At 34.9% G+C, this 27,873-nt stretch overlaps 3 protein-coding genes across 3 annotated transcripts; 1 reads left to right on the top strand and 2 right to left on the bottom strand.

Moving 5' to 3' along the window:
* Window positions 1–1,293: 1,293 nt before the first annotated feature.
* On the top strand, window positions 1,294–2,235 carry LOC308642104 (olfactory receptor 52E8-like; the record flags this gene model as incomplete). The annotated part of the gene is made up of 1 exon (XM_081280703.1): window positions 1,294–2,235. The coding sequence occupies one exon, from the start codon at window positions 1,294–1,296 to the stop codon at window positions 2,233–2,235; it is 942 nt and encodes a 313-aa protein (XP_081136829.1).
* Window positions 2,236–14,043: 11,808 nt separating this feature from the next.
* LOC308634712 (olfactory receptor 52N5) lies at window positions 14,044–14,997 on the bottom strand (the record flags this gene model as incomplete). The annotated part of the gene is made up of 1 exon (XM_081268769.1): window positions 14,044–14,997. One exon carries the CDS (start codon window positions 14,995–14,997, stop codon window positions 14,044–14,046), a length of 954 nt encoding a protein of 317 aa, XP_081124895.1.
* Window positions 14,998–24,336: 9,339 nt separating this feature from the next.
* OR52N1 (olfactory receptor family 52 subfamily N member 1) lies at window positions 24,337–25,305 on the bottom strand (the record flags this gene model as incomplete). Its single annotated transcript, XM_081268768.1, has 1 exon — window positions 24,337–25,305. The coding sequence occupies one exon, from the start codon at window positions 25,303–25,305 to the stop codon at window positions 24,337–24,339; it is 969 nt and encodes a 322-aa protein (XP_081124894.1).
* Window positions 25,306–27,873: the final 2,568 nt, after the last annotated feature.

The raw sequence follows: 27,873 nt of genomic DNA, 5'->3' as shown, positions 1-27,873 counted from the left end.
AATTGCATAAGTAAAATAAGCAATAAGGAAGAAAGAGTACACTGGAAAGAGACCCTAGGGTGCTGATCATGGTGATAAATATAGTCCAAAAAAATTGAATAAAGGACTAAATGCTTGAGCCTAAACAAAATCCAAGGAATAAATGCAGTTGAGAAGAGCCCTGGCAATGCTAAAGAGGTCAGAAAGCTGGGTGACTGTGACAAAGCATTTTCATTTTAAGGATTGAAGTATACATCTGTGATCCAGACATTAAAAAAATACATTGATACAGAAGTTAAAATCTGTCCTGTTTTCCTCCTGTGGCTGATGTGACTAATAAGTGATTAAATATGTCTAAAGCTTTCTTGTAAAGTAAATAACAATTGTTTATATAGCATCATAGTTTTAATAATTCTTCTCTTTCTTCTAATAACAATGATACTGATAACAAGAATGATAATGGCCATGATTCTCATTTAGGAATAAATCTTGCTATGATAGAGAGTAGTTAGAAATGGAATGAGCTCAGATGTTGCTGTAAGGAATATAGGAAATAAACAGGGAACCTGAAGTGTTAATGCTTTATGCCTGAATCTGTCTAACAATTGTTGGCTTCATATCTAAGGTTAATTGTCATATTGGTTTTCTGAAATTGATAGCCTCATAAGGCAAGGTTCTTATTTCAAAAATGAAGACAATGTCTTCATCAATTGATGAAAACATAAAAAATAGCAGCACAAATCAAAAAGTAGCAAAAAAGTTAGATTTTGATGAAAGTTCTGTATAAGCTGATTGAGTCAGAGAGAGAGAGGCTATGTTAAAGATCAGAAATGAAGGTGATTGAGTATATGTGGAAATGCACAGAGGTGTATATCAGTCTCATATTTCTAGTTAAGTAAATGGTTTTGGATGCTTTGAAAACCTATACTGTTACATATGTTTCTAGGTTGTAATCATTTATCAGTCAGATAGCAAAGTGTAAATCTTCTCTCAATTTATAAGTAAATATTTTTTTTAAAAAATGGAGTTCAATATAGAAACATCTACCAGCTAGTTGGTTTCATATTATCACTAGGCTTGGTTTATTATCTAACTAAACTCAGAGTATTTAATGAATGTTTAAATAATAAGTAATTTATTAAGGAACATTTTCCTTCTTTTGCCATATATAGTGATGAATCTTTCTTGCATTCCAAGATAAAATGAATTAACTACATTTTTTTGTTCTTTCAGAATTAGCAATATCAGTGAAGCATTGAGAAGACCTGCAGAGCACCCTTCAAATGAGTGAGCCCATCAGAGGCCCTTGCCAGCATGTCACCAGCAAATAGCTCATGTATTCACCCCTCCTCTTTTCTGTTGTTGGGAATCCCAGGACTGGAAAATATGCAGCTCTGGCTTGGCTTCCCATTCAGCACAGTGTATCTGATTGCCCTCCTGGGGAATGCCACCATTCTTTTGGTGATCCAGATTGAGCACAGCCTTCATCAGCCCATGTTCTATTTATTGGCCATTTTGGCTCTGACTGATTTGGGCCTGTCCACTGCAACTATCCCCAAAGTGCTGGGCATATTCTGGTTTGGTTTCAGTGAAATTGCTTTCAGGGACTGCTTAGCTCAAATGTTCTTCATACACCTGTTCACAGGCATAGAAACATACATGCTTGTAGCCATGGCCTTTGATCGCTACGTTGCTATTTGCCACCCTCTCCGATACAACACAATTCTCACCAACAGAACAATTTGTTTTATTGTTGGGATAGGAATGTTGAAAAATTTTGTTTTGGTTTTTCCACTTATATTTCTCCTTCTAAGGTTGTCATTCTGTGGACACCATGTCATACCCCATACCTACTGTGAGCACATGGGCATTGCCCGTCTGGCCTGTGTCAGCATAAAGGTCAACATATTATTTGGATTAATTCTTATCTCTATGATCCTTTTGGATGTTATTTTGATTGCTGTCTCCTATGTGAAGATTCTCCATGCTGTCTTTAAACTCCCATCCTGGGAGGCCAGGCGTAAAGCTCTCAATACCTGTGGTTCCCACGTGTGCGTCATCTTAGCATTCTTCACCCCAGCCTTTTTCTCCTTTCTGACCCATCGATTTGGCCACAGTATTCCACGTTATATCCACATCCTCCTTGCTAACTTATATGTGATTATCCCCCCTGCTCTAAACCCCCTTATTTATGGGATAAGAACCAAGCAGATCCGAGATCGGGTGGTGATGATATTTTTTTGTAAGGAGGTTTGACTGTTCATACTTAATTTGGAGATAGTCTTCAAATTTTCTCCCTTTACACTCTTCTGAGAGGGGAAATATATGTATCATCAAGCTTCAATAGAGTAAATGTTTTACAGAATTTGACACTAAACACAAAATGTTTTCTTGCTTATGTGCAGTATCAAATTGGAAATAAATTTACCTAGTAAATATTTGTTCCTAGATAAATGCAAATCTTATTATTACAAAAGTAAGTATCATCTATTTCTATAATGAGTATTAAAATTATGTTTCAGGGATAAAATATTACTGTGGTTCAAGTCAGCCAAACCAAGACACAAGTTTACTGGAGTCTTAAAATGTATTGGGTGCATAACCAAAACTACACCCTCCATGATGTGGCTGGGACTCATTCAATCAGGTGAATGACTAAACAGAACAAAACTTGGAGTCCTCTCTCAAATAGAGAGGAATTCTGCCAGTTTCCAAGTATGTCTAGTCCAGCTAAACATTTTGGAACTGGCAGAATAACCACAGATTGGTTTCTGAGATCCACTAGACACATTGTGAAAGGGCTTAGAACTCTACTGATCACATGACTTTCAATGAGCCCATATTCTGACTATGGGCTTTTTAAAAAACATTTTTAAAATATTGTGTTTCAAAGTATGCTATTAATAACATGAGAAATGTAAGCCCCAAACTGAAAGAATACACTTGTAACACATATCAGAAAATGGATATGTGCCATTCTCATACAAAGAAATTTTACAAGTCAATAATAAAAGACTAACAATCCAATTTGAAAGACTAAAATAAAAATTTGAATAAAAATATATACAAATTGTCCATTAGTCCCTGAAAAGTTGTTCAGTATAAAAATGCAAATTGAAATCATAATGAGATATAAGTATGCATGAATTAAAATGGCTAAACTGAAAAATTAGTTCTACCAAATATTAGAAAAGATACAGAGCAACTGTCAAGGGCAATGCATGATTGAAGAACTTTGGAAGACAGTTAAATTTTTTTTTATTCAACTTGGTATTTACATATGTAATAACAAAAATAGAAACATGCTTGTACTAAGATTCATATGAGGATATAATAGAAGCTTTGTTTGTAATAGCCCAAACTGAATATTTATTATCAGGTGAAAGACTTATTAACAGGAGAATGCTTTATCAAATTGGGTTATATCCACACAATGACATGGTATTCAGAAACAAAATAAACTATTAATGTACACAACAAAAATAAATTTCATAAGTATTATAATGTATAAAAGAGGCCAGAATAAATGTATTTCCTTTACATAAAATTGTAAAGAAGGCAAACTAACCTCTAAGGTCAGAAAGGTCAGGGGTTGCCCATGGACAAAGTACAAAGAGGCAGCACTACAAAGAATCACTGAGGAAATTTGTCAATGATCAAATATTCATTATATTGATTGTGCTTCTGATTTTGTGAGTGTATACATATGTCTAAACCTTGTCATCAAATTCTAAAATTTAAATATCTATAGTTTATTGTATTATAAATACATCTTACTAAAGTTCTAGTAAAACCTCTTAGTTAAAGACATTAATAACTGACCCAAGGAGTCACTCTGATTAGATATTCTAAGTATGACAGAAAGTGAGATATTGATCTGTTTTCCACCTGAGGTTGTTGAAAGGGATTCCACCAGAGCCCAAATGAGTATTGTGTAGTGAAACGTTATCCACATACTGTTATTACTACAAGACATTGAAAGTGGAGATAATTCTTTCCTGAAACAAAATACCAGCCCAAGAAGAAGCATAGCATGAGGACAGAGATATCATCATAAAGATTTGGCAAAGGGTATATTTTTATAAAAATTTTATCAAAGTTTTTTTCTATAAAATGTTCAAAAATTTCATGTATACAGTTTAAGTTTCTACATAAAGTAAACAAAGTTGTTGTAATTTATCACCCTAAAACTGAATAAGGAAGATCAAAGGTACTAGAGCAATCGCTTGTCTTCTCCCTTTTGGTTACTGCTTCACCAATGTGTATTCTGCCATCTGGATTCAATATCATAGATTAACTCTGCCTGTTTTTCTTTTTTAAGTTGAATAAATGAAAGGATAACAGTATGTATACTGTCAGACTTCTTTTATTTAACATTACATTTCTAAGAGTCATATGCTTTCAATTATCTTCATAGTCCTGTCTTCACCACTATATGGACATTCCAATTTATGAAAGCTTGAAATTATCTATTCATTCAACTTTGAATTAATGTATGCTTCCAATTTGAGATTATAATGAATAGCGTTAACATGATGATCAAGCCTATGTCTGTTGATGAATGGTTAGATGCATTTCTGTTCAGAATATAGGTAGAAATGGAATCGATGACTGTAAAATATAAATTAGTTTAGCCTCAGAAGGTATAGCCAAATAACCTTTAGAATTGGTTGTAAAATTATGTTTCTATGGCAATGGATAAGAGTGTCAGTTGGTCGACAACATATTCAGCACTGTGCATCTGCCTCTTTCATTTTAGCCATCCTGGTAAATGACTACATAAACTATGCAGAATTTTTAATGAACATTTTTGTAATGATCAGTAAAGTTCAATAACTTTTCATATGTTACTCACTGTTTATTTCCTTCATGGAGTACCTACTTCAAGGGGTAAAACTCAAATTGTTAGTCTTGAGTTTTTTAATTTTAGTTGGTCAGTCCTATTTACATCTTGATATCAGTCTTTTAAAATATGTTTTGCAAATATGATCTCTTATTTTCTGGCTTGTATTTTTCTAATCTTTTTGCTGTCTTCTGAAACACAAAGCTTACTTTTAATTAAATCTAATTAATTTCTTTTCCCTTCTGGATTAGATTTTTAAATACTCTTTAACATCCTTGCCTAAAGCAATAGCACGAAGATATTCTTTTACCTTTATCCTTTCCTCTAGAGCCTTTAGTTTTTTTACTTTTCTCAATAAAATTTTACGTTTTTATTCATATGTTTGTTTAATTTCACTTAAGGAGTGAGATAGGCAGTCTTACTATTTTTCCAATGGATATTTGTTTAGTCTTTTATCAAGAAGGCATTCTTTTTTACTTTCTTCAAGTTCATCTTATCATATGTAAGATGATAATATATACATATTTTATTTAAAAATTTAATTTCTTACTGCTGTGGCAATGCTGTGCTTTTGGACAAAAATATTTTTGATATAAATTACCAGTGACCTGTAATTAACTTGGAGTAAAAATTAAAAATTAAAAAATGATTATGACTAGCTCACTATATCAGTCACCATACAGTATTTTTTATTCTTTTGTTTTTTGTTTTAATTAAGGTGAAATTTTTGTAATAGCCTCTCTTTTTTTACTTTTTTAAAAAAAATTGTTCTAATTAGTTATACATGAGAGTAGAATGCACTTTGACACATCATACATAAATGGAATATTGAAGGGAAAGTGAGGAATGAGATACTGGTAAGTGAGAAATGAAAGACAGAGACAGGCAGAGATACACACGAGAGTTTGTATGTCAGAGATGACAGATAAAGGCCATCTCTCTATACGAGAGAGAGGCAAAACAGGCTTGAGTTCTGGGACTTTTGTGGAGGAGGCTCAGGAATCAAAGCCAGGTGGGTCTTAATGCAGTGGTTAAGGATTGGGTTGGTATGAGGGAGTGGTGAGCCTTTATCAGAAACACCTTTGGGTGTGAAAGGGAAACTTTTTCCTTAAAATAGCAGCTGTCACTTAAGATGGCCATCCAGATGCTAAGTAAGGACCTTATAAGTATAATTTCTCATTCTTTTGGTTGTATATGATATAGAACCACACTGGTCATGTAGTCATATATGCACATAGGGTAGTAATGTCTGATTCATTCTATTATCTTTCGTACCCCCATGCCTTCTCCCCTCCCTTTACTCCCCTCTGCCTAATTCAAAGTAACTCTATTCTTCCCTAGCCCCCCCTCACATGAAAAAAACCCAAATAACCAAATCAACAAATGGGCTAAGGAACTGAACAAACACTTCAGAAAAAATACAATTGATGAACAAATATATGAAAAAAAATCCAATATCTCTAGCAATTGAGAAATGCAAATCAAAACTGCCCTCAGATTCCATCTCTCTCCAGTTAAATGTCAATTATCAAGAATATCAGCAACAATAAATGTTGGTAAGGATGTGGAGCAAAAGATACACTCATTATTTGCTGATGGAACTGAAAATTGGCGCAGCCATTATGGAACACAGATTCCTTAAAAAACTTGAAATGGAACCACCATTTGACCCAGCTATCCACTCCTCAGTTTATACCCGTAGGACTTAAAATCCACATACTACAGTGATGCAGCCACATCAGTGTTTATAGCAGCTCAAGTCACAATAGCTAACCTATAAACCAAACTAAATGTCCTTCAATTGATGAATGAATAAATAAAATATGTTATACATCCACAATGGAATATTACTCAGCCTTAAAAAGAAGGAAATTATGGCATTTGTAGATAAACCCATAGAGTTGGAGAATATCATGCTAAGTGAAATAAGCCAATCCCAAAGAACCAAAGGCTGATTGTTTTCACTGAAAATATATCTATATTCTATTCTTAAAATATTTTTGTAAGAACATTGAAAGTCTATGCTTTTAACAATTGATATATTGTTATTCACTATAGCCAATATATTGTACAATAAAACTCTTGAATTTTTTTCTTCCTATCTAAGTAAACTTTTGTAAGTGAACATGGCAGTAACATCTTATTACCTTTGCCATATTCTGTTGGTTAGAAGCAAATCACTGGGTTCACTTCAAATCAAGGGAAAAGAACTAGATTTACAGGGAGTATCAGGAATAATCTAGGGTTTGTCTGTTTCAATATCAGTAGAACATTTTTTTAAGTATTTTCAAATTAACAGCATCAACAAAAATAGTAGGACCAGGTGTAGTGGTGCACACCTATAATCCCAAAGGCTCTGAAGGTTGAGGCAGTATGATGGTGGGTTCAAAGTCAGCTTTAGCTACTTAGGCCCTAAGCAATTTAGCAAAACCCTGTCTCTAAATAAAATATAAAAAAGATTGGGGATGTTGCTCAGTGCTTATGGGCCAACACCAACAAACAAACAATAGTAGAAATTAAACCTTCCAAAGACACAATAAACTTTGTGTAAACAACGGTGATGTTCAGCTTTTATATTACATGTGGGATCATGATTGTTCACTGCAGCTCCTTATCATATATTCTGCATTTCTCAAGCATACAAAAAAAAAAAAGAAAGAAAGAAAATAACAACAACAACAAAAACCCCACAATACTAAGTTACCTATTAATATTTGTTTTTAAATTTTAAAAATTAAAATACTATAAAGAAAAATACACTTTTAGAGAAAATCCTAGGTAGTAAATTTTTAACACAATTACATAATAGAAAAATTGATATACAAAACTTTATATATTATACTAAATGTATGTCCTGAAGTCAATCAAGAAATGAACTAAAAGAAAGAAATCAAGGCACAGGACTGTCTCTTCCAACCAGCACTCTACCGTGAGAGCCGAGGCCCAGCCCAGACCACCCATACCAGCCTGCACAGGGACCCAGGCTCACAGTAGGCCCAGGTCCACACCTCAACCCATAGGGCAGACACCCACTAGAACCTAACCTTTGGCACAGGACTGCCCCTTCCTACCAGCAGACTATCACATGATATCAAGCCCAGCAGTCCAGATCCACCCAAATTGGCTATACAGGACCACCTAGGCATCACAGTAGGCCCAGGTTCACCCCTCCACCCACAGGGCAGACAACTGCCAGAGGCCAGCCTTCAAAACAGGACCACCTCATCCTACCAAAGGCTATTGCGGAGCCCAGGCCTGGCCCAGATCCCTTCACACTGACTTTCACAGGACCCAGATAAAGGGTAGGTCCATGTTTGCCCCACCCACCTGAGAGCCTAAGCCTAACCCACTTTTATTTTGGGACAATGCAGTCATAGCCAGAGCCTTCCACACGCTGTAGCCCCTAACTTTTTGACAGTAGACAGGTCCTAGAAGCATCTGCATCTCAGAGCAGGCATCCCAAAGAGAGTTTGAGGCCCACCCTTTCTGCTTCATCTCTAGAAGACAGTGCTTTCATCTTGGGGCACCTTAACTGTTATCTTGAGTTACCTCAGTTATTGCTGCTACCACCTTTAGAATGCAGTAGCATACATTGAGGGACACCAGCAGGGTCTGGAAGCCCAATATCAAGGTGAGGTACAGACAATCTACACAGGTACTACAAGAATATAGAGAAGAAACTAATATCTCAGATCCACGTTGCAAGAAAGAAAGACAGATAGATAACATTAAAAAACAAGGGAGGAACCTGCTCCAAACAAATGAGAATAGTATAATAACAGAACCCACAGACAGCAAAGTTGATGAAATGTCAGAAAGGAGTTCAGAAGGTTCATAATTAAAATGATCTATGAATTAAGGAATGACCTAAATGAGCAAATACAGGCAAACATTGATCACTCCAACAAAGAGATAAGAGAGCAAATACAGGTAGCAAAAGAAGAGAGAGAGAGAGAGAGAGAGAGAGAGAGAGAGAGAGAGAGAAGCTAAAATCCAAACCAAACCAAAACAAAACAAAACAAAAAACTAACAGTCAGAAATCCTTGAAATGAAGGATAGAAAACCAAATAAAAAACCAAATAATAAACCAAATAAAAAACTCAATAGAAAGCATAACCAACAGACTAGATCACTTGGAATAATGAATGTCAGATAATGAAAACAAAGTATACAATCTGGAAAATAAAGTTGATCATACAGTGAAGATAGTAAGAAACCATGAACAGAACATCCAAGAATTATGAGACATCATCAAAACAAATATAATAAGAGTTATTGGGATAGAGCAAGACAAGAGTTTCAAACCAAAGGAATGCACAATCTCTTCAGCAAGATAATATCAGAAAATTTCCCAAGCATGAAGAATGAGTTGGAAAGCCAAATACAGGAGGCCTACAGGACACCAAATGTACAAAATTACAACAGATCTACACCAAGGTGTATTACAATGAAAATGCCTAGCATACAGAATAAGGATAGACTCTTAAAAGCTGCAAGAAAAAGGAATCATATCACATATAGAGGGAGACCAATTTGTATCTCCGCAGATTTTTCAATCCAGATCCTCAAAGCCAAGAGATCCTAGAACAAAATATACCAAGCACTGAAAGAAAATGAACACCAACCAAGAATTGGGCTGGGGATTTAGCTCAGTTGGTAGAGTGCTTGCCTTGCACCACAAAAAAAAAAAAAAAAAAAAAAAAAAGAATTTATATCTAGAAAGGCTGCACTACAGAACATACTCAGCAAAATATTCCATGAAGAGGAAATGAAAAACAGTGATGAAAATCAGCAGACGGAGGGATTACACTAAATGAAAATCTAATCATAGGAGAATCGAGTCACATTAAATACCAAAAATAAACAAAAATGGCTGGGAATACAAGTCATGTCTCAATAATAATCCTGAATGTTAATGGCCTAAGCTCACCAATGAAAAGACATAGACTAGCAGATTAGATAAAACAAACAAAACAAAAGAATGAACAAACAAAAATCAACAATATGTTGTCTCCAGGAGACTCATCTCATAGAAAGAGACATCCACATATTGAAAGTGAAGGGTTGGGAAAAATCATACCACTCACATGGAGTGCAGAAGCAAGCAGAGGTTTCCCTCCTTATATCAAATAAAGTAGACTTCAAGCTAAAGTCAATCAAAAAGAACACTGCATACTGCTTAAGGGAAAATAAAATTTAGTTATTAAATAGTATTTCTCATGACTATTTGTTCATATCACTGTTTTTTGCATCTAGCATGTTATTGAGATAAAAAATATATGTCACTGAATAAAAACTTTGGTTCAGAGAACAGACAGATGATGAGATTTCAAATAGTAACTGACTTCTTTTTAGCAGTACAACTTTAGAACAATTATTCAACATCTTTGAACTTCACACTGAAATGGAGATAATAATATTCCCTTTTAACTAACCTGTAAGAATTAGTACACATTACAAATGAATAAAATAAATACTAAGAACTTCTCCCTTCTGTTAACTGATTTCTAATTTGTAATCTGGACCACAGAAGAGACCCTGTTCAATAATGGGTTCTCCCAGAAGCAGACACTGGATAAAATTTTTACTTGAATATTTTCTGCATTAGATGACCTTGGGAAACACTGGTTGGGGAGGAAATGTGGGACAGGAACCAATAATAAAGTCAATATACATTGTGTACATCTATAGGTTACTGGCTGCAAGCACATGAGCTCAAGTGGCTGCTGATTTTTTTTTATATAATGATATGAGATATGTATCAGCATTCTCCCATCCATGAGGTGATAAAACTGAAATCTTTATTCTTCAGCCTCTAAGCAGAGAGTCATGGCTAGCAATAAGACTGTGTAAGAGCTGTGAGCACAGAGAGGATATGAGATTGGCACAAATAGCATGTGGTATATTTCATGACTTGTAAGATCAATTGTGTTTTGTGTTATATTAATACTTGCCTTTCATGGCTTTTATTTTTATTTCTTTTTTATCTGTTCTTTTTTGATATACATGACCGTAGAGTATATTTTGACATATCATACATATATGGAGTCATGGATTTTAAATTTAATGGACAATGACAATTTCTTAAAAATAAAATAAAGCAAAACCAAATTGCTTCCAACAGGAGGATCAATGGAACAAAACACAGACCTATTGCCATAATTTCTTATGAAGCTATAATTAATGTGCCTCCTCTCTCTATCTACGACCTATTATAGATTCTCCTCTCCCATGGTTTCTGCTAGTTTAGGTTCCTTACATAATGAAATACCCCACACCTTTATCCCTGAGGGGATAAAGAACCTGCCTTCATGTTCTTTTATTAACCACTGATAATCACTGGGCATGGGGGCACCAAGAATTTTCTCACTGAAGCTCATTGATTCCTGACATTATCCTGCCAGCAACCATGCCCCCTACTATGTGGGTCAAGTATCTCTGCCAGTAATCTCTCCTTTATTTCAGAGTCTAAGCATGGTAAGAAAAAAAGACCAAGTAGCAGCCATAATCTTAGGTAACATGTCTCCTAAAAGGTGTCCCTTACTCTTTGAAATCAAGACTTATTACTAAAAAGTCCTAAATTTAGAAAAGAAACATAAACACACACGTGTGCTTGGGCACACACACACACACACACACACACACACACACACACACACAGTCACATGCCAATAGGAATGATAACAATAAAAGCTACTATTTCTACCCCTTGTCTTCTGAATGTCATACTTTAGTGACCACTATAGTTCATCTTTTAGGGCAGTTCCTAAATTTTATAGAATGCTATTTTGTTAAATGGGTGCTAGAAATAGAATCCAGGGCTTGTGCCTGGTGACTATGCATTCTACCACTGAACTACACTCCCCAATGTCATTTTGTGTTTTTGTTGTTGTACTGGTGTTTGAACCCAGGGCATGTGAATGCTAGGCAAGTGCTCTACCACTGAGATATACCCTCAACCCTAGAATGTTGTTCTTGAGTTGATGCCTTAGCTACACCTGAGTCAATGTTGCATTAGCTACTGTGGAAGTTAAATGGAAGATACTGGAGTTCACTGATGATCATTAAACTAGAAAAGACATGATTTAACTGGGACATTATATTTAATTGTACATCAAAGGCTTTTTTGCATATCTGGGAGTTGTGGCTATTTTACTCAATAGAAAAAAGTTCTGAGATCAGCAAATAACTGTTGAAAACTAATTTAAAAATTGAAACAGCATAAGCATTTTGAGTCATGCACGATATTTCAAGGAAACATATAGAATTTATCTTTATTTCCTGAGTAAATTGGACAGTACAACTTTTTAAAATATTATGTTTACTGATTGGTATTCTTTTAAATTGATATAACTTGTATTTTTACTTGTATATGATCAGAAATATTCTTTAATCACCAGTAAGTATGTATTTGTTCATAATGCCTCGTTATATTTGCTGAGTTATAAAAACTTTACAAAACAGCTACAAATTCCTCAATTATAAAGATATTACAAATGCCAGTTGTAAAGGCAGCTTGCCCAAAGGGATTAGGCCACCTAGCCTTGCCTGAAGAAGAAACAAAACTCTGTTTCCCTTTAAATAGAGTTTAATCATAAATTACATCCTGTATTAAATCCCATCTTTTTGTGACTTTCTAATTCTCTTAGGATTACAGAGTAATTTTGTGTGATGTTTTAACACTTGGGGAAAACTCTGTTGTATTGCTTCACTAACATGTATTCTAATTGTATGCGTCCTCTTTCTCTCGAGTGAAAAAACTTTCATTCATTCTTGGTTCACCTCCTGCTAAGATGTTCCAGTAAACACCTTTGACCCCTTATCTTTCTTGTTTGAAATGAAGACTTGTCCCTTTCCTTCCTCCTGTAAAGACTATTATCATAGCAGGTAATTTAGCAGATTTTTATTGATATTTTACTCTCAACTATTCTGTAAGCTTATATCTGACAGGAGGAATATCTATAATTTTCTAATTAACACAGGGCCTAAGAAATGTAGACTCATTCACTTGGCCATTTAATGAATATTTGTTTTATTCATATTATATTATTTTCACTGTATATATGTATTTCATATAGCTTGAAATACAAAGATATTATTAATATAATAATATCTATATTAATATTAATATAGATATTCACTGTCTTTTAAAACAACATATTCTAGAAGTCAGTAAACAAATATGGAAAGCAAACTTACTATAAGAGTTTTATGATAATGTTGCAACCAGGAAGAGGAATGATGAGTTCCTTTTGACGTGTTATTTGAGCTAATAACAATATTCACATATGGAAAATGAAAAAAAAAGTGTTGAACAAAGGGAGCATTAATGAATAAATGAATCCTTCAATCATTTCACCAATAAGATGACATTCAATTGGAAATTCTACACCATATACCAAATAAATAGCTCCTCCACCGTGACTCTTGGAGTATCTAAGCTTTCAGGTAAATAAGACTTGCATGTCCATTGTATGGACTGTGGTGATATTGGATATCTTCAGAATTGGATACACAGAGAAAAACATGTTCGCTAACATTATTTTACAAACTGAATTTTAGCTTCTAAAACTGTTTAGGCTAAACAATTTCCTGAAAAGCCATTTAATTTCTCTTTTAAAGTTTTCTTAGTTGTATATGAACAGATACCTATATCTTATGTATCTGTTATTATGTAGTGTTGATTGAACCCAGCACCTCACATGTGCTAAACTAGTGCTCTGCCACTGAGCTACAGCCTCAGATCCTTATTTCATATCTATTAGGAAGAGTTGCCAAAACAAATAAGATATTTAGGGACTTCTAATGGTTAATATCTTAAATGGATGAATTAGAGGTAAGTTTTTACAATCTCATACCAATGATTTGATTAACATTGGTGATAGAAACCAACATTTTACTCTCAACTTCTGTGAGAGCAACTATATTTACCACTATATATATATATATATATATATATATATATATATATATATATATACATATACATACATATCACAACTGAATCAATTAAAAATGTATTAATTCAAAAAACTGCTGATGGAAGGAAAAGACAGGAAAGACATTGAGAAATGAATCCAGAATTAACTATGAATTTCCTCAATAGAATTTCAAGAAACCCATTCTTGGAGAATCAATGGAGAATGTCAGACAGACACCTGAGTTTTCTCTTTGTTATACTTTTATTCATTGTTAGTCTATTTCATTTCAGTTGTCTTGAATTAACTTCCAATTTTTTGCCCCTGGAAGAACTTTATGACACTGTCTCGGATCTGTTTTGTCTTTACTCCGTAAACAATGGGGTTCAGTGTTGGAGGAAGAAGGAGATAAAGATTAGCCACAATGATATGGAGAGAAGGGGGAATAGTGTGGCCCCCAAAACGATGGGTAAAGAACGTGAAGAATGCTGGCACATAGGTGATGATAATGGCAGATATATGTGCAGTGCATGTGCTGAAGGCTTTTTGCCGAGCATCCGATGATGAGAGGCTGACCACTGCCTGGAGGATCATGGTGTAAGACACAGATATGCAACAAATGTCAAACACTCCAATCAGAAGTGCAACCATCAGACCATAGATGACATTGACCTTGATGCTGGCACAGGATAGCTTTACCACAGACATGTGGTCACAGTATGTGTGGGAAATGATATTGTCCTGGCAGAAAGGCAAACGCTTGACCAAGAATGGAAATGGAATCATCAACAGCATACCTCTCAGGAAGGTGGCAAGCCCAGCTTTTGCAATGATAGGGTTAGTGAGTATGGTGGCATAACGCAATGGGTAGCAAATGGCCACATAGCGGTCCAGAGCCATGAGCATGAGCACTCCAGATTCCACACCTGTGAACCCGTGGACAAAGAACATCTGGACTAAGCAAGCGTTGAAGTTAATTTTCTTGAGATCAAACCAGAAGATGCAGAGTGCATTGGGTAGAGTGGTGGTGCAGGTGAGGAGGTCAATGAGGGAAAGCATGGCCAGAAAGCAATACATGGGGCGGTGTAAGGCCTCCTCATGATAAATGAGGTACACAAGACCAAGGTTACCCACAAGGGACATAATGTACATTGTGAATAGTGGAAGAGAGATCCATACATGGACTCTTTCCAGACCAGGAATTCCATTAAGAATAAAAGATTGAGGGGCCACATATGAATTATTGGAATTGAACATAACTAATTCAGGAGAGGAACTTGATTTTTGCAGAAGTCTCTGTCCTGAGGAAAAGGAATTAAGAAATAGAAATTTGATTTAGATCTTTGAAAATGCAAACTCAAAGCTGTAAGAAAGTTATATTAATAAATATTGCCAAAAATTTTGAATAATTATAACTTTGAAATCACTTAATTTATTGAATAGTATTAAAATCCTGGTATTATTCACCAAGATTTATAAACAGTCTGATAGTAATGTCAAACCATACATAGAGAGTTGCAATTGCTTTTACAAAATGTAAAAGTAGAAACTGGGTAACAAATATAAGATAATGTTGACTGTCACACATTTAGATTCAGGAGCAGAAATAGTATTTATATATGATTCCAACACTTGACAGAACATGTGTCCTATGATAGCAAGGAAACACAGGTAAAGAATAAGAGTGAAATGTGTTTATTAAAATAATTTTATGTGGAAAACTTTAATGGAACGATTATGGTTATTTCAACCAAATGCACTTTATTTGCATTTTAGTTCTTTCTAAATCCAGGTGTATCTTGATAACATTTACTTTATTCTTACAACCTCTGTTGTTCATCTATAATTTAAGACTAATGGTGCTTACCTTAGAGAGTTCTGAAAAATAAGCAGAAGTTTAGTTTATCTCAGGTTAGCATTCCATGGATTGATCATAGAAATCCTTTGAAATGCAGTTGTAGTTGTTATATGAATATGAAGTACAAGGATAATGCTATGGATATCAATCTAATTTATTTTCCCAAGAAAAAGAAAGATAAAAAATCTTCTTTTTGTGCTGGGTGTGGTGGCACATGCCTGTAATCCTAGAGACTCTGGAGGCCAAGGAAGAAACCTCAGCAACTTAGCAAGACCCTAAGCAACTCAGTTGGACTCTGTTTCAAAGTAAATAATAAAAAGGGCTGGGTATGTGGCTCAGTGGTTAAGCACTCTCGAGTTCAAACCCCAGTATCAAAAAAAGAAAAGAAATCTCCTTTTGTCAAATACTTTGGGATCTCCCCATGAGATAATCTATTTATTTTCAATCTCTTTCTTTTCTAAATGCAATTTTTAAGAAACATATACTCTGGACTCTTCCTGTTTTCTGCCTATGGTGAAGATAGTTTTCAAATATCTAAATTTATGAGTAAGCCACGTCATAATTGTTGTGACTTTCTAAATGCATGCTGGATATTACCACTTTAAATTTCCACGAAAACGTTAAATTTACATGTCAAACATTAAACTCATCAATGCAAAATGTACCCATGCCCAAAACAGACTTTATCCCTGAGGCTTTTTGGATAATTGTGTCATTATTCACCACATTATCAAAACTGAACTCTATAAACTTTATGATCTTTGATACTCATCCACCTCATCTTAATGTTATTTCTTTATAATCCAGTGTCCCAATTGGTACTCTATTCAGGTTACCTCAACATATCTATTTTCCTGGCCTATCCTGAGACAAAATTAATTTGTATTTTTTTTTGTGGGGAGGGAATACTGAGGATTGAACCCAAGGGAGGTTTGCCATTAATCTACATATCTGGTCCTTTTAAAATTTTTAATTTTGAGTCTCACTAAGTTTCTGAGGCTGACCTCAACCCTATGATCTTCTTACTTGGGCTTCTTGAGTAGCTAAGATTACAAGCTTATGTGCTAGCATGCCCAGCAACTTATATTTTAAATTGTATTGATATGTATTAATATACATAATAGTGCAATTCATTGTGGCGTATTTGTTCATGCACAGAACACAATTTGACCAGCAATATTTCTAATAGCCGTCCTTTGTTTTTATCACCACTTTCACTGAACTTTTTAAAGACCGTCCAGCTTTGTTTATCTCCTTGTTTTGCCTCTTCTGCTTTTCAAATCAGTTTGTGCTATTACGTAATTTTGAAGATATTTTAAGTCATTGTTTAATAAACATCAAAGTTTTCTCATTACTTTAAGGATAGGGCTCAAATACCTTGGCATTTCATTCAAACCAGTAAAATTTAGATTTTATCTTTCCTATTTCGTTTCTTTCCATTCTCTAGTCAAACATATCCTGGTTTAGATGCTAGGTCATATGACCAATGTACACAAACTTTCATTCTTGAACTGGGCTATACTACTTGTTGATTGCAAAATGCTACCTAGAATTTATATCTAGGTACGTCTTGCACAATTTCTTTCGTTCATTTGAAAATCTCTGTAACATGATTGGAAGGAAGGAAATAATAAAGAAATGAGTACAAATAAATGAAATAGAGACTAGAGAAACAAAACACCAATAATTTAAGACTGGTTTAATGTAAAGGAAAAACAAAATTGACAATTATTTAGCTAGATGAGAAAGAGAACTCTAGGGTAAATAAAATCAGAAATGAAATAAGGACATTATGATTGGCACTACTTAAATACAAAGGATTTGAAGAAAATATTATGAATTACTAGCAAATTATATTCAACAGCACATTAAAATGGTCACTCACCATGATCAAGTGGTATTCATCCTAAGAATAAAAAGGTATATTCAATGTCCTAAGCTAGTCAATAAATGCAATATATCATATTAACACAATGAAGGGTGAAATTCTATAATAATTTCAATAGATGTAGAAAAAGCATTTGATGAAATTTGACATCCCCTCTTCTACTTAACATAGTACTGGAGGTCATAGATGGAGCAAATAGGCATAATGAAAAAGTAAAAGGAATCAAATTGGAAAGGAGAAGTGAAATTGGTCCTGTCTGGAGATGACATATTTCTATATATTAGAAAACACTAAACACTCCACCAAAACCCACAATCAACAAATGCAGTAAAGTTGCAGAATATAAAACCAACATACATTAATCATCAGCATATTTGCACATGTATATATGGGCAGTGAACTATCTGAAAAAGAAATGTAGAAAACAATCTTATTTACAAGCAACCAAGCAGGGTGTGTGTGTGTGTATGTGTGTGTGTGTGTGTGTGTGTGTGTGTGTGTATAAACTTGACCAAGGAGGTGAAAGATCTGTACAAGAAAAAATATGAAACATTGATGAAAGAAATCAGAGAATCTGTGTCTACAAATTAATGAAAACACAACTTTTTTGCGTATTAAAAGAATTAATATTGTTAAGCAATCTACAAATTCAGCGCAATCCCTACAAAAATAGGAATAGCATCCTTCATAGAAATAGAAAAGAGTCCCCCAAATATTAGAAAACCATAAAAGATTCTAAATAGCCAAAGAAATCCTAAGCAAAAGCAATAAAGCTGGAGGCATCACACTGCATGACTTCAAAATATACTAAATATAGTAACACAAACAGCAGGTAAAGACACACAAACCCATGGAACAGTAGGGGGCCCACAAAGGGCAGAAATAAATCCACATATTTAAAGCTAAATAATATTTGGAAAAGTATTGCTACCTTTGTAAAAAGGGGCCAATAACATATTGTGGGGAAACACATGTCTTTTTAATAAAGAATGTTGGGAAAACTGGATATCCACATGCAGAAGGAAATTAGACCATTTTCTCCCACCACAGGGAAAAGATCAACCAAAAATGGACAGAGATTAAATGCTGTAAAATTAGCATGATCAGTCTTTTCTTGAAGGCAAGATCCATTACCTCATCCAGGTGGAAAGCAGGCAGTGGATACCATCCTGCTGCATCTCCTGTTTCACATCTTGCACTGAGCAGCCATTTGACACAAAATGGATATAGCACCCATGGTCGCCTCTGGCTGCTAAAACAGAAAGCAGGCTCCTTTGGATTATCTCCTGATTCCAGTTTCCAGAAAACTCCTTTTCACTTTCATGCTAGCTTCTCTAGTTATGGTCCAGATCTGAGTTCTGTATCTGAGGTGTAGTCACTAGGACACAGAATGAAATCTTATCAGCATTTCAAAAATCACTTCCCCAGTCCCCTGGGTAGGAAAGTGAGAAATAAACTGGATTCAGAAAAAAAGATCTCTAGATTCTTCAATACTCTTTTTTGTTCACTGAGGTCATTGTTCTGATACATTTATTCTGAAATGTCCAATCCAAGCTTTTAATGACACAACGTGATATTGCTGAACCTGGATGTCTTTAGTGTATGAACTCTAAATTAAATTCAATGAATTCTACTTGTTAATTTTTTTAAAAAAAAATCCATTGAACATCCACTGTATGTGGTAGGGAATATATACTTGGGCACTTGGCAGAAGGACTTTCTTCATCTCTACTCAGGAGTTTTTATGTTCACTGAATGCATAATACCAAATTTGCATTCCAACTCAAATAATTATCCTTATGCCAATGGATAAAATAGCAACTGTTCCATTTGATTATCTATATTTATATATTTAACATATTTACATGATTACTATTGAGGTTAATCTGTGAATTTAATTACATTCTTATACTGAGTCTATCAATTCAATATTGTTAAAGCTCCTTTATCTGACAAAAGCAGTATACTGCATAGCCTGCTTAGAGATTCAGAATTTTGTGTGTCTATACTGAATAGTAGTGGAGCAAGAACTTCCAAGTCTCTTCCAAACCAAACCAAAACAGGTTTATTGTTTGAAATTCCCCTTACTTCTTCTTTCCCACCACCACATTCTCTCCTTTTTTTTTTCATTTTGATGATAACCTGGAGACCTGTACTGAAACAATTTAGCTTTGTCCTTTCCCTGTGTTGACCTGTATGTTGTTTTAGTGTATTGTCCAAATTTGTTACCTACTTTGAGTGAGGACAGTACTGGATTAAAAAGAATTCTCAATAAATTGGGATTGTATTGACTGAGTGCAATTTTTGTGATTGAATTCAGGAAAGGGAAAGGTGGGGAAGAGTGGGCTACTGATTTAGTGGGGAAAAATTGTACCTATTTATCTTTTCCTGGTTTCAAGGATCTTAGGATTGTTTCTAATCCTCCACATGACAGCATATATTTTTAAAAATAAATAACTTCCATTGTGTATATATATCACAATATTTTTCCATACATCTATTGAAAGCCACCTAGGTTGGTTCCCCAGCTTAGTTATTGTGATTGTGCTGCTATAAACAATAAAAGTCTGCTTAATATTAATATGCGTGTGTGTGTGTGTGTGTGTGTGTGTGTGTAGAAGTGTTCTCTAACTCCATTGGAGATTTTAAGGGCATCTGACCAGTACCTTTGCCCACCAACAACATACATCCTATACAAGTACTGTTCTGAGTGTGGAATAAACATATCTTAACTTTTTTCAGCAAAATAAATCAGCAACAACATCCTTTGTAGAGCAGTAGCTTTGTGCCTCTGATGACACAGAATGAAACAATACTAGGCTTTGCTATATTATGAACCTATGAACTTCTGGAAGGCAGAAATCATCCCTTACCCACAATATGGCTGCAGATAAGAAGCATGAGAGGTGTTCAGGTCAGGGATAGTAAATGGTGTCCGCAATATGGCTTTGTCTTATAACCCGGAGTGCAAGTGTTTAGGCCAGTGGAGATCCCACAGGAAACCAACACAATCTCTTCTGTCCTCAGAAGTCCTGAGACTTGATGTAAAACAGGCTTAAGAGCCCCCATGGAGCACAGAGTCCCTAAGGGAAAGCATGATACAAAGCTTCACATGTTACTGGGGGACTAGTTCCTTAGCCATAGGTGGACCCCAGAGGAAAGCAGCCCAGAAGGTCACTAGGACTACAAGTTGAAAATTCTTGTCTAACACAATTAAAAATAAATTAAAAGATTGATATTTATGTGAGATTTCATGAATTTTTATTTGCTATTGAAAATTCCAAAATAGTAAATGCTGATTAATTAAGAAAAAAGAAAATAGTAACAAAGTAACATATTTCTCTCAGAAATACCTACTCTTAGATTTTGGGGTATTTGTATCCACAAATGCACTATTTTTTTCTGAAAATCATTATCATAATTTACAGGTTATTTACCACTCTTAGCTTCTCATTTAAAAATATATCATAAACATTCATCAATAACTTTACAATGTGTCTCAAAGTTAACACAATAGTGTATTTTATGGCTATCCATCTGCCTTTAAATATTTCTCTAATTAAAAACATTGAATTCATTTTCAATATGTTACATTGTAGCTTTATGATGATTATCCACATAACATGGTTGATACTTTTAAGAAATTTGTGGAAATGAATAGGTATTAATTCAAATATATACTACTTTTAAATCACTTATATATCAAATTTCCTCTAGAAAATTTGCACTCAAACTCTGTACCCTTTGAAGCAATGTCAAGTTGTTCTGTCACTTCCTTTTGTGAGGTTCTACACTAGTAGCTGGTTTTCTCTAAGCATAAATATTAGGTAATGGGAAGTCTGATGAGTAGGCAATCCATTGATGTAGGTGGGAACCTCGTGTCTACAGTTGGAATTGAGAGTTCATTGGATCTTTTAAAAAAACTAAACAGAACAAAACTTACAAAAGAGAGGTAGGTGCTAAGCTAGAGTTATCATTAGTAGAGTAAGTTCTGGTATTCAATTGCACAATAGGATGGCTATAGATAATCAGGGTCTGTACTTCTTAAAAAAACTAGAAGAAAGAATTTTGAATGTTTTCACCAGAAAGAAATGATGTTTGTGGAGATGGGTTTACCATGCTTCCAACATTATGTGATGTATATATTGAAACATTATCTATAAACTTGTAACTATATAAGTTTTATGTGCCAACTTTTAAAAAGTTAAAAATAAGGAAACCTTACATTTATGACTACATGGAGCGACCTTGAAGAAATTGTGCTATATGAAATAAACTTAACTTATAGAAACAGAAAATAGAAGAGTCAGGTGTACAAGAGAAATATAGGGAGATGTTGGTCCACAAATGCAAGTGTGCAGATATCGGACAAGCTGAGGAAGACTAATATATAGCACGATGACTGTGTTTAGTAATAATACATTTTATGTTGAAATTTGCTGAGAGTACATCATATATTCTCACAAAGATGTGTCTAAGTTTATCTTATATAAACACTTTTTTAGGTATTTTGTCATTTATTGGCATTTCTTAAACCACCAATTCTGAATTCAATTATAGAAAATACTTTATTGTGTGTTATGGTCATTATATGAAACAGTGCATTAGTTCCTCAAAAAATTAAAAACAGATTTGTCATATGATTGAGCAATCCCATTACCATGTATATATTCAAATTAAATGAGATTTGTCTGTTGAAGAAGCATCTGCACACTACATTTCACAAGAGCCAAGGTGAGGGATCAACCTAATTGTTCATTAACAAATAAATGCATAAAGAAAATACAGTATATACACACACATGGAATACTACTTAGTCAAAAGAGGAGAAGGCACCCTATCATTTTGGGCAATATAAATGAATCTGGGGCATATTATGTGAAGTGAAATAAACCAGGCAGAGAGACACGGGTACCACATGAGGTAGATTTATGCAGGTACCACATGAGGTAGATTTATGCAGAATATTATCTTACCAAGTTGAGAACAAAATAGTGGTTACCAGACACTGGGTTGTGGGAAGGTGATGAGGTAGGTCAGTGAATGCAAGGTCACAGGTAGGAGGGATAATACCTGGTCTTCTTTTGTACAAGAGTGGGGGCTACAGTTAACATTAATGTATTATATATTTCCAAATAACTGGAGGAAAGAAATACATTTTTCAACTAAAAATACAAAAGTAATTTAGAGTGGTTTGGATAAATTTGTCCCTTTGATTTAACAGCTTTCTATTTTAATGACAGTTCTAAAAGTCAGACATTTTCCTTCTGGTGTTTCTTTTCCATATACCATGTCCTTGTTCAATTTGTGTAATATATTTTCAGATACTACTGAAAACTATGGATGCAGGTTCTTCATGAGTAATAAGGATGATCCTATTAGAACAAAAGAGAAGGAACTATAATCTTGATTTGGCTACAAAGTGATCAACATTCACACTCAATACTCATATTAATATGCATGTAGCTATAGTACACAAAATACTATTTATTAAGTTTAATCATTACAATCAAATTACAAACAAATCCAGAATTGAATAAAATGGTAATAATTTAAAGAAGAAACTAAAGATAAAATTGATTCACATAGAGGTTTAAGTTAGTGGGAAACGGAGGACAGGACCCATGCTTATTTTTCATGTCTGTGGTATCGTACAATATATATGTATATTTATATAAAATATATAATATTTTGAGAGAAAGGGTGACTGATATAGTAATTGAGTTAGTTCTCATTGTATCTGGGCATAGTGGTTCATGCTTTTAATTCTACTGGCTTGGGAGGCTGAGGCTGGAGGATCACAAGTTCAACACTTGTCTCAGCAATTTACTGAGGCCCTAAGCAACTTGGTGAGACCCTGTCTCAAAATAAAAAACAAAAAGGGCTGGGGTGGTGGCTCAGTGGTTAAGCACCCTTGGTGTCAATCACTGGTACAAAAAAAGAATTCTCATAGTGTATGACAGAATAGTTTGTAATCTAATTAAAGTTCAAACATAACTTAAAGAAATAATCACCAGAAAGAAGAGCAAAAATATATATGTGAATACCACAATAGTTTTAAAAGGTTATTTCTATAAAAGAAATAAATGAAGGTTTTGATCATTTTTTTACTATGGTATTGTCCATGTTATTTGATCATAATTTGTATAAACATGCACACATAACATACCAAATTTAACATATTCATTAATAAATAAAGTGTATATTTCATTCTAAGTCATACACAGAAGCACAGGAGACAAGAAAAATTGTTTTACAGTTTATAGGGTCCGAGTATTATTCTCAAAAGATGTTATTTCAAATAAATGTTTTTCTGAAATATAGCATGAATGCAAAAAAGAGCACACATCATAGATAACAGTTTCATGAAATGTCACCACGTTGATAAACCCTGTACCTACCACACAGAACAAGATATCAGGAAATAATGACCCAGGAAATAAGAATTAACTCCAAGTGATTTTGGCAGTACAATGCTGAGAAAAGTAAATCAGATACAGATACTAAGTTGTTTATTGTGAGGGATTTAAAATCTTCAAGACATTCAAATCCACCCCTAGTAATCCAACCACTCTGTCTCAGTGTATGAACATTGTCATTCAGGGGAGAGATTCCTGTCTAGTAAGACTAAATGCTGTGAACATGGAAATCATCTACATTAAAAAGGCTTTGAATTTCACACAGAGGGACTTTACCTACATGAACAGAGACTTAGCCATTCAAAAGATGAAGACGACTTTGAGTTGCAGATACGTGTTCCCTGTGGGCACATACTAGGTTTCCTTTGGAGAGTTTCCTGTTGGGTTGGTGATCTCAACCTGGGTAAGGGAATTCTTACATTCAAAAGTGTCTATTTGACGTTCTGAGACAAAGTATCCTTTCCCTTAAAGAAGAATCTAATGACACTGTCTCGAATCTGCTTGGTTTTCACACCATACACAATTGGGTTCATGGTGGGAGGCATGAGTAGATAGAGATTAGCCATAATGATGTGTATGTGGGGAGGAATGGTGTGTCCCCCAAAGCGGTGTGTGAAGAAGGTGAAGAAGGCTGGGACATAAGTGATGACGATGGCACAGATGTGGGCAGTGCAGGTGCTGAAGGCTTTCTGTCGAGCATCTGCTGAGGACAGATTCACAACTGCCCGAAGGATCATGGTGTAGGAGACTGTGATGCACAAGATGTCAAAGCCCCCAATCAGAAGGGCAACCATCAAACCATAGATGGCATTGACCTGGACATTCCCACAGGAGATCTTTGCTACAGACATGTGGTCACAGTAGGTATGGGGGATGATATTGCCCCTGCAGTATGGCAGGCGCTTGGTGAGGAAAGAGAAAGGAATAACAAGCAACACACCCCTAAGAAAAGTGAGCAGCCCAGCTTTAGCAATCACCACATTGGTGAGGATGGTGGCATAGCGCAGGGGATAGCAGATGGCCACGTAGCGGTCCAGTGCCATGAGCATGAGCACCCCAGACTCCATTCCTGTGAAGGTGTGCACAAAGAACATCTGGGCCAGGCAGGCCTTAAAATCAATCTCCTTGAGGTTGAACCACAGTATGCAGAGAGTGTTGGGAAGGGTGCTGGTGCACATGAGCACATCTGTGAAGGAAAGAAGGGCTAAGAAGACGTACATAGGTCTGTGCAAGGCCTCTTCAGAGTAGATGAGGTACATAAGGCCAAAGTTACCTGTAAGGGCAATGCTGTACATGGCACACAGGGGGAAGGAGATCCACAAATGCACCTCTTCCAGACCAGGGATGCCATTTAAAATGAATGAAGCTGGAGTCAGGCTGGTGACATTTAGGAGTGACATAATGATTTTTGGGAAGCATTCACAGAATTGCCTGTGTAAACAGAAGAAAAAATTTCAGCGTGTCACTAACCAGCAGGGCTTTGTCCCGTAAAATGGCTAATTCATCTTTCTTGTGGACAGATGACCTTATTGCTCTCATAGGTTTTACATGTAGTACATATTCTCTTAGAGTCCATGCCTTAAGCATTAGATGTTGACAACATCAAATGGCTTGTGCAGTTTCTTTTGTTATCATGTCATCCATTCTCCAGGTTGAATTTGGCTACTAACTGACCAAATGGATGGTCAAGGATTGATTATATATTTTCTGGGATCCAGGTGTTCACCATAGTCAGAGATGCCCATACTAACCTTAAATATTTATAATCATCGGTTGTTCTGACAGGCTAACCTTTCAAAGTTAATGTTTTACCTAATAGACTTGCTGAAGTTGATTCCAATTTACTTGTACCACAAAATTCCTCTCCTCTGTCTTCAAAAAACTTCACTACAGAAATATATATTTTACCATCTCCTAATATGTACCTTTAATCAAAATGATGGACTGATCTTGAAAATAAAACATAGAAACAAATGCCCTTCCTAACATCATCACTCCATGACCTATTTGATTAATGAAAAATAGGTAATGAAGAATCATTGTAATAGTAAAAAGCAGCCAATGTTTTTCCAATATTAACATCTAGTCTTCTGGACTCTAGATCTAGTTCAATGAGAAAAAGAAGCTTCAGCTTAAACTAAATCAGTCAATATTCCTTTATTACACAGTGCTTTATTTTCTACCCACATCACATCTCCCAAGACTATAGAACAAATATTTCTCAAGCCATGTAATCTCCATAGCAATGCTTTTCTGGTGTAAAATAGATTTTCAATACATCTTTTTAAAGTTCCACAGAAAAAGAGGCTTTAGGAGAATAAGTGTTGACATAAAGTGAGTATTGAGGGGAGAACATTTGATTTGATAGTATGCTGTGAGGAAACATGATCAAAGTTGTGAACATAGGAGGAACACTTAAGATGCACAATTATGTAGTTGTCTATATTGCTCAAGGTGGGCTCATTAAAAACAACAATAATAACAACAAAATGAACAAGTATTGTGGTTCTAGGGCTACTCCTACAGAAGAGGTTATGGAAGCAAAAATAGACCATTTGATTAATTGATTAATTTCAATGTTGAAATTTATAAAGCCTCCTGGATATTTTGGAGATTTACCTGCTATTCCAATAAAATAAAAAAGTGTGAAATTAAAATTCCTGCAATTCCTGATATTTCTGAATTTCCTGCAATTGACATAAATTGCAGAAAAATGAATGGAACTTGAGACCTCTATTAAGTTAAATAAGCCAAACTGAGAAAGTCAAGGGTCCAGAGTTTTCTCTGCTATATGGAAGCCAGAGAGAAAAAGGAAAAGGAAGGTGCGTGGTGGATTTCATGAAAATAGAAGGCAGATCAGTAGAGTAGAGGGAAGGGGTTAGGAGATAGGAAGAGGAAAAAGAGAGGAGAAATATGGGGAATTATGTTGGCCTAAATACAGTATTATGTTGTGTGCATGTGCAAATATGTAACAATGAATTTCACCATTATGTACAACTATAAGGCTCCAAGAAAATATGGAAACAAATGATGTGGAGTGAGTGCACAAATTTGAGAGGTACTCAAATTTGTTGAATTGAGAAATAATTGAAATTTCATGAATACGGTGTCAAATAGATGCATTTCCTTTAAAGAAAGAAAAAGAAACTAAAGAAAAGTATGGGATATGGCTGTCATAGTTCTTTTCTTTCTACCCTCTGATTAATAAATTATTGTCTCTCAGAAATGTTGCTCTTAGCTTTCACAGCCAGTGGGACTGAAGACATACTTCTCTTTAAAATGTTCTGCATAAGAGCTATGTTTTGGCAGTTGAAATATGAATGTTTTATCTAAAATAAAAATGGAACACAAAAGCTAATATGCAGAGGCACATTAGTGGGAATTATTGGTGGTTTTTTTTTTTTTTTGAGTCAGGATACTGTCCTGCCTGAAACTTACATTCATCCTCCTTTGGCAGCTGCCATAATCTGCATTCATCCTTTATTAAGAAGAATGCAACCCCAATTCAGAAATCCTCTTACCTTGAAAACTGCTTGAATTCCTCAAGAAACTGATAATGTATCCATGAATTAAGTCACTTTCATGTCTATGTGGTGCTCTTAGACCTGCATGGAAAATGTATGACCAATGTTGAAATCCTGGTAGATGAGTCAGGGAGGGGACATTCTCTTCTGGGTTTGAGTGCATTTTGTGTGTGCGCAATATATTCTGAAGTGGAAGAACACTCAGTTGTTACTGTCTCAGTAGAAACAGAGAGATTTCTTATGTCTCTTTTTACTACAATCACAGAGGGAATTGATTTCCCATATGTATATGTGTGTATATATGTTCACAGTGTGTAAAATGGAGAATTAAGAATCAGATACATCTGAATACTAAGACACTGGCTGAGCTACTGGGAATTGTCCTAGGAACTGTGGTGTTGCTTATTATAATTGGAAACTCCTGCAGATACAATCTCTCATAGG

This window comes from Spermophilus citellus, assembly GCF_964194105.1.
Source record: "Spermophilus citellus genome assembly, chromosome: 2".
Lineage (NCBI taxonomy): Eukaryota > Metazoa > Chordata > Mammalia > Rodentia > Sciuridae > Spermophilus > Spermophilus citellus.
The sequence above is the reverse complement of the archived record's forward strand: the minus strand, read 5'-3'. Positions and strand labels throughout refer to the sequence as shown.